Consider the following 13,420-nt stretch of genomic DNA (forward strand, 5'->3'; position numbering starts at 1 on the left):
AGTCACGGGACAAGCTCGGAACTATGCGCACTGTGGTGATTAATCCACTGCTGTTGAGACAAAGACGCCCCAGGCTAGCCATCCTGTCCAAGGTCCCGACTCCCTGAGGGCTGCCGGTAGCAGCACCTCGGACCCTACTAACACTGTTAGGCCAGCACATACAGCACACATGATTTTTTTTTTTTAACCAGAATAAACATTATCATCAATCAACTCTCACTGAAACACTGTGCACACCTCTCCCGTGACTCCTCCGGAATTGGGGTCTTACCTTAGTGTTCCTCCGTAGACTGCGAAGAATATTCCTCCTCCTCGGGTCCTCATCTGCTTCGTACGGAATGACGGCATTGTCCCCTTTATAGCCCTGGGACGCCTGGTCCTCTTCCTTCTTCCGGATGGGCCCCAGTTCATCGTCGCTGCCCACGCTGAAGCTGGTTCGGTAACTGGCAAACCTCCCCAGCCGGGTGCATCTCGTCCTGTACAGCACTGGCTTGCTCACGACAGACATCTTGCGGCCTCGCTCCAGAGAACTGGTGTCCATCTCACTGTCGGAACCATTCCCGCTGCCGTTGGACTGGGCCTTGTTGATATTCCGAATGGTGATGATTTTGCCCTGGGTGCTGTCGTGGGGCACAGAGTATATGTTCTCTTCCTCGTTCCTTGGCTTCACCACAGCATCCATGGGCTCAGCATAGTCAGAAGGATCGAACCCGTCCTGTGGCAGCCAGGGGCTGGAAGACACCGACTTCCTCTGGCCCTCCCGATGGCCTTGATCCAAGTAAGACAGATCCCCCTTCGTGATTTCAAAGTGGACAGGAGGCTTTGGTTTCACTGGCGGAGGTACTTTGTTGTTGAGTTTACTCTCAAAGTTGCTCATGATGAAAGACAGCCCGTCGTTCCCCTCGAGCTCCATAGAGAGCTTGGAATGGTCTTTGGACAGGGAGGGCAGAGATGTGTCTTCTCGAAACAGGCTGTACGACGGCGGCTCCATGTCCTCCTCGGAGTCCTGCAGGTTGGAGTTGCAGAGCGGCGAGCCTGCGCGGGGGGAGTTAAACACCTCTTCTGTGGTGCTGCAGGCCTCGGCGGCGTTATCGTACATGTGGGTCGCCTCAATTATGTTCTTTTTCTCCACCACATCTTTAAAAAATGGGTGAAAGATGTCGAGTTTATGCTGGGGTTGGCTACAGGGGATGCTTGTGAACTTTCCGTCAATTTCTTGAGCGATCTCCTCCCCCTCGGTCAGCTGCTCCCGACTCAAGTCATTGTCCAGGACATCGACAGCGCCATCAGTGAGTGCCACGAGCTGAATGGGGATAATATCCTGCACCTCACAGAGAAAGGCACGTAACATAGCCAAGGAGGCCTTACGTTTGGCTGAATAGAAAACAATGTACCCATGAACCAACCGGCTCTTTCTGACGCTAAACGAGGAATGGTACGAGAGCACAGACAGCTCAATGCGCTTCCTGTGCAACCCGACGGGGAGTTCAAGTAACACAGAGCTGCTGCTTCCACAATGGGAAGACTTGCAGGTCTGAGACTGAAGGACAGGGAAAAGTATGTCGTCTGCACTAAAGGGATCTCCACACATCAGACACATGACGATTCGCAGGTCAACGTCAGCCAAGTCCTTGATGCTGGCAGTAGAACTGACAAGGTTCAAGTTACGTTTAGAGTCCAAGAGGCCCTTCAAAACTTGGCTGATTTGCTTTTCATTAATGTTGCGTCCATAACCAATGCCAGCGGAAGCAGGGTCAAGAAAGACACACTGAAGCTTACTGGCTATCTGCTGCCCCTGCTGGATTAAGCTGTGCAGGGTCTCGCCACTGGTGTCGCCCCGCTTGTTGACCAAAATGAGCGTCAGGGGCAGGTGGGCCAGGTGGTTGTCCCGCCTGCCAAGCGTGGACTCTCTGCTCTTCTCTATGCTCTCCACTACGTAGGACAGCGACTCCTTCGAGTTGTAAAGGCAGAGACACCCGTGGGGCTGAAACGTGGGGGTCTGGAAGGAGTTCACAGGAAGCCTGACATTCCCCTCTATCGGCCTCAGGGACAGCTCGTACATTTTACCGTCTATCACGTACTTGTCATCATTCGTACAAAGAGCTCGGATCTCATTAGCCAATTCTCGGGCAAGGCCATCTTTGCCCAAGATGACCAAGTTGATTCTATCAATGTTGGGGTCAGACAGTGAGTTTTTCTGATTCCGGTCAGAGGGTCGGATAAACCTGGAGCCAATCAAGTGCTCAATCTTGGCGTCCACACACGCCGGGCAGCTGGGGCACGTCTCCTTTGTCGGGTGGTACACAAAATGGATGTGCTTCAGAATCAGGGCGTCGCGCTCCGCCTGCAGCTTCTGCAGCGCCTTGAAGCGCTGCTCCTCCCCCAGCACGTCCTGAATGACGCCCATCTTCTCCTTGCTGGGCTTGGCGTCCAGCTCCAGCTCATAGAACAACTCTGAATACTCCAAAAGCAACTCCTGAAAGTCCTCCTTTGCTTTGTCTATAATCTGCTTTTGGTGCCGGCCATAAATATCCATGTACACAGCCTCTTCCAGCCACTGGTAGAAGTCTTCATTCATAATAAAGCTGCGGGCCTCCTCCCACGGCTTGCCCGGAGTGATGAACGGAGAGGTCTCCAGGTTTTCTTTGAACGCCCTCCTCATCTCCGCCCTCTTCCTGTCGTTCCGCAGCTTCTCCAGGTGGGCCTCGTACAGCTGCTCAGCAGGCACCGTGTCCATGAGGTCAAAGGGGATCCGTTCGTTTTCCATGTTGTCAATGTGGCTGGTGGCGTCCCACGGGGTCTCCTCCAGCACAACGAACCACTTCAAGAACTCTGGTTTGGTTTCTAGGAGCTTCTTGGCCTTGATGCAGCTTAGGTGGTCGATTTCATCGAGACTAGGAATGAGCGCCTCGAAAGCCAAGGGCAGGGCGGCCAGGTACAGCTTCCTCCGGCGCTCCACGTGCTCCTGCTTGAGGCGGTGGATGTGCTGCAGGAACAGCTTCTTGGCCTTGGGCGTGCCCTCCAGGTAGACGTAGTCCTGGTACTCTGGAGAGGCCTGCATCTTGCGGCTGACACTCGGCCAGTTCTCGTTGTGGTTTTTCACAATGCGACTCACCAGCCACTCGTACTTGTCCTTGGCCGTTGCTATCTGCTGACTCTGCTGCTTGAGAGCCTCAAAGTAGGGAATTATTTTTGTCTTTCCTCGACTTTTATCAATCAGCTGCACTAAGGTGCTGAAAGCCAAGTCCACGTTTACATTGGATCTCGCCGAGGTCTCTACAACCTGGAGGTTCTTCTTGCTTAAGGCAAAAGTATGTGCATCTCTAATGTACCGCTCCACACCCTCGTCACACTTGGTCAGCACCACCACGATGGGTTTCTTGGTTTTTGCAAGCTGATTGTAGAGGTTGGAAACAAACTTGAGCTGGTCATCGAAGTTCCTGTTCATGCCCCTGCTCACGTCAACGCCGAGCAGAAAGCCGTCGATCAGCAGCTTCCCGTCGGGCATTTGTTTCTGCTCGAAGTCCTGCTCCAGCCCCAGCTGGTCCGTGCAAAAGTACATGAGCTTCTCGGCGGAGGCGAGCTTGGTGGCAGCAGCCCTCTTGATGTAGGGCTGCAGGGCCGTGCTCCGATGAGGCTGGAAAGTCTGATCATCGATGAACTCAGTCTGTTCCACAACGTGCATCTTACATTCCACACAGTCCTCCAGGGAGCGGCTAACCTCCCCCCAGTAGAGAAAGTGGTCATTGTTGACCACTCGCCCGCCAAAGTCACTGGTGCTGAGCACGGATGTGTGGTCCAAGTGAAACTCATCAGCACTGGGGCGCACGAAGCGGTTGCACAGACAAGATTTTCCAATGCCACACTGGCCCTTCTCTTTCTCAGTCCCAGACAACCCCACCACGCTGATGTTGTAGGTGGGAATGCGGACATCTTGTTTTCTTGCCATCATCATCGTCGACACATCCTGCCACAATCGGCCACTTCCGAGATCAGATTAGTGTCTTCCAGTGAACCTGCTGGCCTCCGACATCATCACCGGGGGCTGGCTGCCCAAGCAGCGCAAGTGCCAGGTCCCATAGTGGTTGTATACCAGGATGAGGTCACTTTTCACAGCTTCTCATGGCCTAATAGCCACCATTGCTTCCTAGATGGAGAGAAAAAGAAAACCCATTAGCATCATAATTTTAGAACCCAATTTTAATTACTAAACTAAAATCAGTTTTTAAAAATATTTATTAACTTGAAAGAGTTACAAAGAGAGAGAAGGAGAGACAGAGAGAGAAAGAGAGACAGACAGACAGAGACAGAGAGGTCTTCCATCTGCTCGTTCACTCCCCAAATGGCTGCAATGGCTGGAGCTGCACCGATCCAAAGCCAGGAGCCAGGAGCTTCTTCTGGGTCTCCCACACGGGTGCAGGGGCCCAAGAACTTGGGCCATCTTCTACTGCTTTCCCAAGCCATAGCAGAGAGGTGGATTCGAAGTGGAGCAGCTGAGACTTAAACAGGCACCAATATGGGATGCCGGCACTGCAGGCGATGGCTTCACCCGCTATGCCACAGTGCCGGCCCCACAAAAATCAATTTTTTACTCAATAAATATTCAGCAAAAACCTAATAGACACCTGGCTTTATCCCTGGTAAAGATGCAACGGCAAATAAGACTCACCTCTATGCACTCTCAGAGAAGTACAAAACAAGTCCAACAGAGGAACACACAGAAAAGCAGCATGCTAAATGCTACAACAAGGGTATGAGGGTGCCTTGGAAGAAGAGCTACTCCCAGGACTAGCAATAGGTGCCAAGCAGGCTGGAAACCCTCATGCAGCAAGAAAAAGTGATGGGTCATCTCATAAGCACACTGGTGCCATCTTGAAGGAGGTCCCATTGGCCAAGCCTGGGACAACTGGGACACCAAAATAATTAGGTACAGTAATGAATTAAAACCCTTTGCAGGCCAGCACAGTGGCATAGCGGGTAAAGCCACTGCCTGCAGTGCCAGCATGCCATATGGGTGCTGGTTCAAATCCCAGCTGCTCCACTTCCCATCCAGCTAGCTCCCTGCTATGGCCTGGGAAAGCAGTAGAAGATGGCCCTAGTGCTTGGGCCCCCGCACCCACATGGGAGACCTGGAAGAAGCTCCGGGATCCCGGCCTTGGATCGGCCCAGCTCCAGCTGTTGGGTTCATTTGGGAAGTGAACCAGAGGATGGAAGACTTTTCTTTTTCCTCTCTTGGTTTCTGCCTATGCCTCTCTGTAACTCTGCCTTTCAAATAATAAATAAATAAATATAAAAAAAAAAAAAACTTTGCAAAAAACAGGAACTGAAGTCCATGCAACTCTCTCAGGAAGAAGCACAACTGGACGCTACACCTCAGAGGGAAGTCCTAACAAGGAACAGGGTATCTGCCTGGAATCCAGCGGTGGGGAGCTGGTTTTACTTGTAAGGGAAAGAGAAAACACGACACATAAAATCCAAATGGGAAAGATTTGGCCTAGCAGTTAGGACACCTGGGTCCCACATCAGACTGCCTGGATTTGATGCCTGGCTCTGGGTCTACCTCCAGAATCCTGGTCATGTGCACTCTGGGAGGTGGCAGGTGACGGCTCAAATAGTTGAATCCCTGCCAACCACATGAAGACCTGGAATGAGCTCCCAGCTCCCAGCACCGACCTTGGCCTAGCCTCAGCTTTGAGGGTATCTGGGAAGTACACCAGCAAGTAGAAGCTGTTTCTCTTGATTTGTCTTTCTGCCTCTTAAATTAAAAAAAGAAACAAACAAAAAACCCAACTGCAATTATGGCGGGGCAAGCAGGCAACACCTTGATTGGGTAACACAAATGAACACCACTGAAGGGTGACATAGGAGCACTGCCAACGTGCACACGAGTGCCCGTCAGAGAACACAGCATCATCATCAAGCATTGTGGCCTGGATAGCATCATCTGAACCCAGTCATGAGGAGACAGACACAAAGTAGCGACATTTTATTTTTTTAAAGGGGGAGGCCTCTCTTTTTCAAACAGAAACAAATGGCTATATAAAGAATCCAGATTAACGGTAAAGGATAAAGAGACACGATAACAAAGCACAACCATCCCATCCTGAGCCCAATTCCTATACCGGAATGGGGAAAAGTGGCCATACAGGACATTAGTCACCAATCAGCAATCTCAGACTATGAATGAACTATTAATAAAAGTATTTTACCACAAAATTATTTCTTAAAAATCAGTTGCCTGTGCTACGGCTTAGCAGGTAAATCCGCTGCCTGCAGTGATGGCATCCCATATGAGCACCAATTCGAGTCCTGGCTGCTCCACTGCCAATCCAGCTCCCTAACAATGTGCCTGGAAAGCAGTAGAAGATGGCCCAAGTCCTTGGGCCCCTGCACCCACGTGGGAGACCCAGAAGAAACTCCAGACTCCGTGGCTTTGGATCAGCCCAGCTCCAGTTTTTGCAGCTCATCGGGGAGTGAACCAGAAGATGGAAGATTCTCTCTGCCTCTCTATAACTTTCAAATAAATAAATAAATAAAATCAGTTGCAGGGCTGGCATTGCGGGGCAGGGGGTTAAGCCATAGCCTGTACACTAGCAACCCATATGGATGTCAGTTACAGACACAGAGGGAGAGACAAAAAAAGAGAGAGATCTTCCATACGCTGGTTCACTCCACAGATGGCTGCAAGGGCCAAGGGCTGACCTAGGCTGAAGCGAGGAGTCAGGAGCTTCATTCAGGTCACCCACGTGACCACTGATTTCCCAGGCCATAGCACAGAGCTGGATCGGAAGTGGAGCAGCCAGGACTTGAACCTGTACCCATATAGGATGCCGGCACTGCAGGCGGCGGCTTTACCTGCTATGCCAAAGCACCAGCCCTAGGAAAATCTCTTTCTCCCTCTCTGTCATTCAGCCTCTCAAGTAAATAAGTCTTTAAAAAAAAAAAAATGGTTAAGACAGGGCCAGCACTGTGGTGTAGCAGGTTAAGCCACTGCTTATGGTGCCAGAATCCCATATTGGAGCTGGTTTGAGTCTCGGCTGCTCCACTTCTGATCCAGCTCCCTGCTAATGTGTCTAGAAAAGATCGGAAGGTAGTCCAAGCGCTTGGGCCCCTGCCACCCACGTGAGAGACCTAGAAGAAACTCCTGGCTCCCGGCTTCTGCTGGGACACATTAGCAGGGATCGCAAGTGGAGCAGCAATGAACTGACCCAGCACCTTTATGGGATGCTGGCATTGCAGATGGCGGCTTAACCTGCTGCACCACAACACGGGCCCCCTGCAGTGTATACTTTAAAACAAGAAGAAATTTAGGGGAAAAAAGTGAATACAGGGCCAGCGCCGTGGCTCAATAGGCTAATCCTCCACCTAGCGGCGCTGGCACACCGGGTTCTAGTCCCGGTAGGGGTGCCGGATTCTGTCCCGGTTGCCCCTCTTCCAGGCCAGCTCTCTGCTGTGGCCAGGGAGTGCAGTGGAGGATGGCCTAAGTGCTTGGGCCCTACACCCCATGGGAGACCAGGAGAAGCACCTGGCTCCTGGCTTCGGATCAGCGCGGTGCGCTGGCCGCAGCATGCCAGCAGTGGCGGCCATTGGAGGGTGAACCAATGGCAAAAGGAAGACCTTTCTTTCTGTCTCTCTCTCACTATCCACTCTGTCAAAAAAAAAAAAAAAAAAAAAAAAAGTGAATACAGGAGAAAGAGCCTTTGGCATAGAGGTTAAGAAGGCCCCTGGGTTGGCCGAAGGTGCCTGGGATGAGTCCCTTCTCTCCTCGATTCCGCCTCCTGCTGGAAATAAGTGGTACCGCGCACTCTGGGAGCCAGCAGGTGGTGGTTCGAGTGGCTGGGTCCCTGCCACCCCTGTGGGAGTCCCAGACTGTGTTCCCAGCTCCTGGCTTCAGCCTGGACCAGCCAGCCCTGGCCAATAAGGGCACTTGAGGAATGAAACAGCAGAGAGGAGATCTCTCTCTCTCCTTCAAATATATCAAATAAATCAACTTTAATATTAAATTTTATTTTAATTTAAACAGCTTAATATTATTAATAGTATAGAAAAAATGGACCAGAAACAATGTTTTATCAATGCAAGTTTATGAAGCTGATAAAATGATCATAAGAAGGAACACTGCCAACTTTTAGGAAATATACATTTAACTGTTTTGGGCTATAATGTAACTAATTCAGAAATAAAATTATGCATATGTACTAGTATATTAAGAAAGAATAAGAATACAATGAGTAGAACATTACTAGGTGAATCTGGGCACAGTATAGGATATTTCTCCTTGCTACTTTTCCATTTTGTTTGCAATTGTTTCTAAATTAAAAAAAAAATTTTACGGATTGACTATGAGGAGGTTCCCTGGACAAGAATCCCAGGAAGCTCTGGGAGGACAAGGCCCACCCCTGTGTAGTTCACATCCATGTCCGTGGCCTACTGAATGAATGAATGAATCAATGAATGACTATGAGAGTTGCCCGAGCCAGTCTTTACTGTGGAGGAAGTTCCGTCCCAGGTGAGACCTGGAAGCGTGACTGCACGCACTGACAGAGGGAAGAACATGTGCAAGGCCCCTTCCCCTGCAAACGGCATGGTGTGGGGCAGGGGGAAGCAGCCAGAAGAAAGTGTGTGGAGGGAGAGGATGCGGTAGATGCTCTAGCAGGTAGGCAGGGACTGGAAGAAACCACTTTAGAATAGAGTCTGGGGGCCGGCGCTGTGGTGCAGCAGGTTAAAGCCCTGGCCTGAAGTGCCAGCATCCTATGGGCGCTGGCTGGTTCTAGTCCTGGCTGTTCCTCTTCTGATCCAGCTCCCTGCTATGGCCTGGGAAAGCAGTAGAAGATGGCCCAAGTGCTTGGGCCCCTGCACCCGCATGGGAGACCCAGAAGAAGCTCCTGGCTCCTGGCTTCGGATCAGCACAGCTCCAGCCATTGCAGCCATCTGGGGAGTGAACCAGCAGATGGAAGACCTCTCTCTGCCTCTCCTCTGTGTAACTCTGTCTTTCAAATAAATAAAATAAATCTTTTTTTTTTTTTTGACAGGTAGAGACAGACAGTGAGAGAAAGTTCTTCCTTCCGTTGATTCACCTCCCCAAATGGCCGCTATGGCCGGCGCTGCGGTGATCTGATGCCAGGAGCCAGGTGCTTCTTCCTGGTCTCCCATGGGGTGCAGGGCCCAAGCACTTGGACCATCATCCACTGCACTCCTGGGCCACAGCAGAGAGCTGGTCTGGAAGAGGAGCGGCCGGGACAGAATCTGGCGCCCATATGGGATGCCAGCACCGCAGGTGGAGGATTAACCAAGTGAGCCACAGCACCAACCCTAAAATAAATGTTTAAAAAAAAAAAAAAAAGAAAAAGAAAGAGTCTGGATTCTTTCCCAAAGATTAAGGGCAGTGGGAGAAGGCGGCAGTCAAGGACCTGACTCTGAAGTAGCGACATGTTGTCATGATGTCTTACGAAGTCTTCGGCTACCTTTCAGCTGAAGTAAAACAGCCCAGCCGCCCCGGGTAAACGGCCTCCCGGCCACTGGCCTTCTCACCACACTGCTGTTCCTCACACACCCAAACACGGCTGTGCCGCTGCTGAATCCGTAGCCACACGGACAACCTCGAGATGACCACAACGAGAACTGAAAGCAAACAGAACTAGCGTTTCCATAACCTTCATGTTTCCGTGAGCCCGTCTCATAAGAAATGTCGTCAGCAGGTTCTGACCGACACGAGCCAGCAGTGGCTGGAAGAGCCCTACAGAAGAGGGGCACACATTCTAAGTGCTTCTGCTATGACTCTGCAGTACACACATAGCATTCTCTCTCAACCCATGGGTCCCCGAGGTTTCCCGGAGGCTCAGATAGGAAGTCAAGGCAGCTCGCCTAACAGAGCCCATCCCTGCAAGGCCTGCCAGGTCTTAGGTCACCCACTTGACCAACTTAGAAATGCAACTTGGTAGCACCATTCCTAATTCATCTGACGCTACATGCAGCTGGAAAGTCATTCCTTGTTTGGGGCTCAATTATTTTCCTGTAAATTGTGTCCAATAATCTAGCCCCTTCTCAGAAATCGCAAGGAAATAAAAAGCAAAACACCAGCCTGCTCTTAAGCCTCAAGAAATAAAGGTAATGTCTCAGGGAGCAGTCAGTCTCATGGTTAAAGACGCCCATGTCCCACTTCAGAGTACCTGGGTTCAAGTCCCAGCTCCAGCTTCCTGCCACTGCAGGAAACCCTGGTGAGGTTTCAAGTAGTTGGGTCGGCTGGCGCCGCAGCTCACTAGGCTAATCCTCCGCCTTGCGGCGCTGGCACACCAGGTTCTAGTCCCGGTTGGGGCGCCGGAATCTGTCCCGGTTGCCCCTCTTCCAGGCCAGCTCTCTGCTGTGGCCCAGGAGTGCAGTGGAGGATGGCCCAAGCGCTTGGGCCCTGCACCCCATGGGAGACCAGGAGAAGCACCTGGCTCCTGCCATTGGATCAGCGCGGTGCGCCGGCTGCAGCGGCCGTTGGAGGGTGAACCAACGGCAAAGGAAGACCTTTCTCTCTGTCTCTCTCTCTCACTGTCCACTCTGTCTGTCAAAAAAAAAAAAAAAAAAAAAAAAAAAAAGTAGTTGGGTCACCAGCACTCCTGCGCGAGACCCGGACTGACTTTCCGGCTCCTGGCTCCTCCCAACCTGGCCTGCTGCAGGCATCTGAGGAGTAAAACCCATGCCTAGGAGTTCCGCCTGTCTCTTTCTCGCTGACAGTCATGAAAAAAGACTGGCTTAAGTTTGAAATAAACTAAAGTACATTATCCATTCAACACCTTAAATAGAATTTTTAAAAATGACATGACAGTCTCAGTTATCTGAAGGAGGCAACTCTGGAAAATTTAACAACTTGCATTTTAAACCCAGAATGCTGCTGACAACTGAAAAATCTGCACAGGTAAGAATCAGCTGAGGCCATGACGGTCATCTGGGGAGTGTACCAGTGGATGGAAGACACACACCCCCCACCCCGTGTAGCTCTGTCTTTCAAATAAATAAAAATAAATCTTAAAAAAAAAAAAAAAGAATCAGCTGGCATGGAAGTGGCCGGTCAATCTGTGGCTACCTGGTAGCCTACTCTTGAGTCCCCTGGGTAAGAACAGCCTCCCTGGCTTTGGTGTCTGGATAATGCAATTTCACCGGCTCCTCAGCTGCACTGAATTGCACCGTAAACAAAGGCTGTTACAAATCTCAAAACGTCTCAAACATTTAGTTTAAAGGAAAAAACTTCAAGCATTTGATCACAAACAGGTTCAACTTTTCGAAGAGGTGGGTAAAAAAATTAGCCGAGTTACTAATTTAATGACCTGAAGGCTGTAAAGGAAGAGAAGTAGGAGACGGAGACGTCCAGGACTCTGCAATGTCTCTCGTGTTTAAATCTGGTGGGTCCCAGAGGAACCAGCAGAGCGAAATCTGAATATCCATTCCAATAATTTCACAGCACGAACCCATTTAAAACTGAAGAGCTACAACACAGAAAACTAACAGGAATGCCCGTTATCTCTGAGCATTACAGAGCTACCTATATCTGGAAACTACAACACAGAACCTAACAGTTCCGTATTTTAAGCCACGAGTCAACTACTTCAGACAGGAAAATACTTCTGGAAGATTTTCAATTCTTTGTCACAAATATATGCTGTAATCAAACATAACACAAACACCTGTGTGAGGTTTTTGTTTGTTTGTTTGTTTTTGTTTTTGAACTTATCACCAGGCATCCAGAGTGGATTGTGAATTGTTTATCCAAGACAATGGCTCCCCACCAGAGTGGTTCAGCTGGAAGGCAGGCAGAAGGGTATTTTCTTGGTACAACACCCAAGAAGTGGACACACTCCCCAACAGCACATACGTCACAGGCCAGGATCAGGATAGGCTGCAAATGTGTGTGCCGCCCTCCCCTGGTAGCAGCCTCGCCCCTGCGCCCCACAACAGGCAGTGTTGCTGGGCTCCGAGGTCTGGAACGCCCCAGGAGGCACAGATCTATCGCGTTGTCCATAACCAGAATCACCGTCTCCGCCACGAGAACGTTCCACGCCTCTGGAAGCACACACGGTCACACACAGAACACCACCACGAATGCCAGAGGAAACCGTTTCACAGAGAGCTACTAGCAAAGCAAGTCAAATACCTGTTACCACGATTTTCCTTAATTCCACTGGGGAAAGGAATGAAAATAAACATTATAGCTAAAAGCAAAAAGCATTCTCAAAACTCCTTAGTACTTCAACATTTTAAATTCCTGAGTTTTCAAAGCTATGGATTCCCATCGCATTGTGACGAAGTGCCTGCATTAAGCAGATACAGGATAAGACTCTGCTGGGAGTTGGGGGGGCAGGGAAGAGGAAAAGAAATGGACCTGCTCCCTGGCTGTAAGGAAGCACCTTCCCTGCAACTTGCGAAAGAATTTTCCAGAGGAATTTGTTTTCCAAATGGGCCAGGAAGGGATATGAAAGCTCCAGTAAGAACACTAATCTCTGGTCTACTGAACCTCTAAATTTTTACAAAATATTTTTTAAAAATCCAATGCTTCTATTTTCATACTAAAACATAAAATTCTATTAAGATTTTGTTTTTCTCTTTTGAATAAAGAAAAAAAGTGGAAGAGGAACACAAGTCCTTATTTAACCTATTCATTCATCTGGGGAATCCAGATGAATTTAGAGAAAATTAAAGTTAATGATATGCAAAAATGGCATGTCACGGCATTTTGCTACAAAAGAACAACAACAGTCTTCTTGAAACTGAGACACAGAGGCCGTCTTCAGTTCCGTGAGTCCGATCTCTGTCGGAACCGGCAGCAGTACCCTTATTCCACTCCTTGGCTCATCACATGATGAATGTGTCCGGAAAGCCCGCCCCCACAAGCTGCCTCCGAGACTGGAGAGGGTCGCGCGCAAGGCCGCAACCCAGAGCCGACTTCCCTCCTTGGTTCACACTTCCGAGGGATAACCTGTTTTGTATTTTCCCAATACTTAGGGAATCGAGAACTGAACCATCCATCCTTCAACTAAATCGTACACATTTACAGAGTAGAATATGAGATGAAACGAGGAGGGAGCCCTGACAATGCTAATAAGGGTCTTCTGGTTTACCTAACACAGCAGTTACCCATTACGAAATAATTAAGTCGCAAGACAATAAATGGCACAAACCATTTCCGGGGGGCCAGAGGCAATGGTTCAGATCTGGGACGGCTAGGAAGGGTCGGAGCAGAAAACCTGAACTGTAGGTAAAAGCCTGGCAGGGTCTGGAGAGGTGGCCGTGGCATTCCAAGGACCCCGCAGGGCCTGAGTGATGGTGACTAAAAGGGGAAGCCCTAGACAGGCTGCGGGACTGACTTGCAAAGAGTTCATGCAAGGGAGATGGAAGAGGAACAGGGCAGCTGGGGCTCAGATATGAAGAGACTATTTTG

General features: G+C 50.0%; 1 protein-coding gene across 1 annotated transcript in view; it reads right to left on the minus strand.

Annotated features, from left to right (window-relative positions):
- Positions 1–13,420, minus strand: part of ARHGAP35 (Rho GTPase activating protein 35) — a 113,885-nt gene that overhangs the window by 59,111 nt on the left and 41,354 nt on the right. Inside the window, exon 2 of the mRNA XM_051837363.2 lies at positions 272–4,147. Coding sequence (XP_051693323.1) covers positions 272–3,955 — 3,684 coding nt within the window. The 5' untranslated portion in view covers positions 3,956–4,147. The remainder of the gene's footprint in view (positions 1–271; positions 4,148–13,420) is intronic.

This window comes from Oryctolagus cuniculus, chromosome 18, assembly GCF_964237555.1.
Source record: "Oryctolagus cuniculus chromosome 18, mOryCun1.1, whole genome shotgun sequence".
Taxonomy (NCBI): Eukaryota; Metazoa; Chordata; class Mammalia; order Lagomorpha; family Leporidae; genus Oryctolagus; species Oryctolagus cuniculus.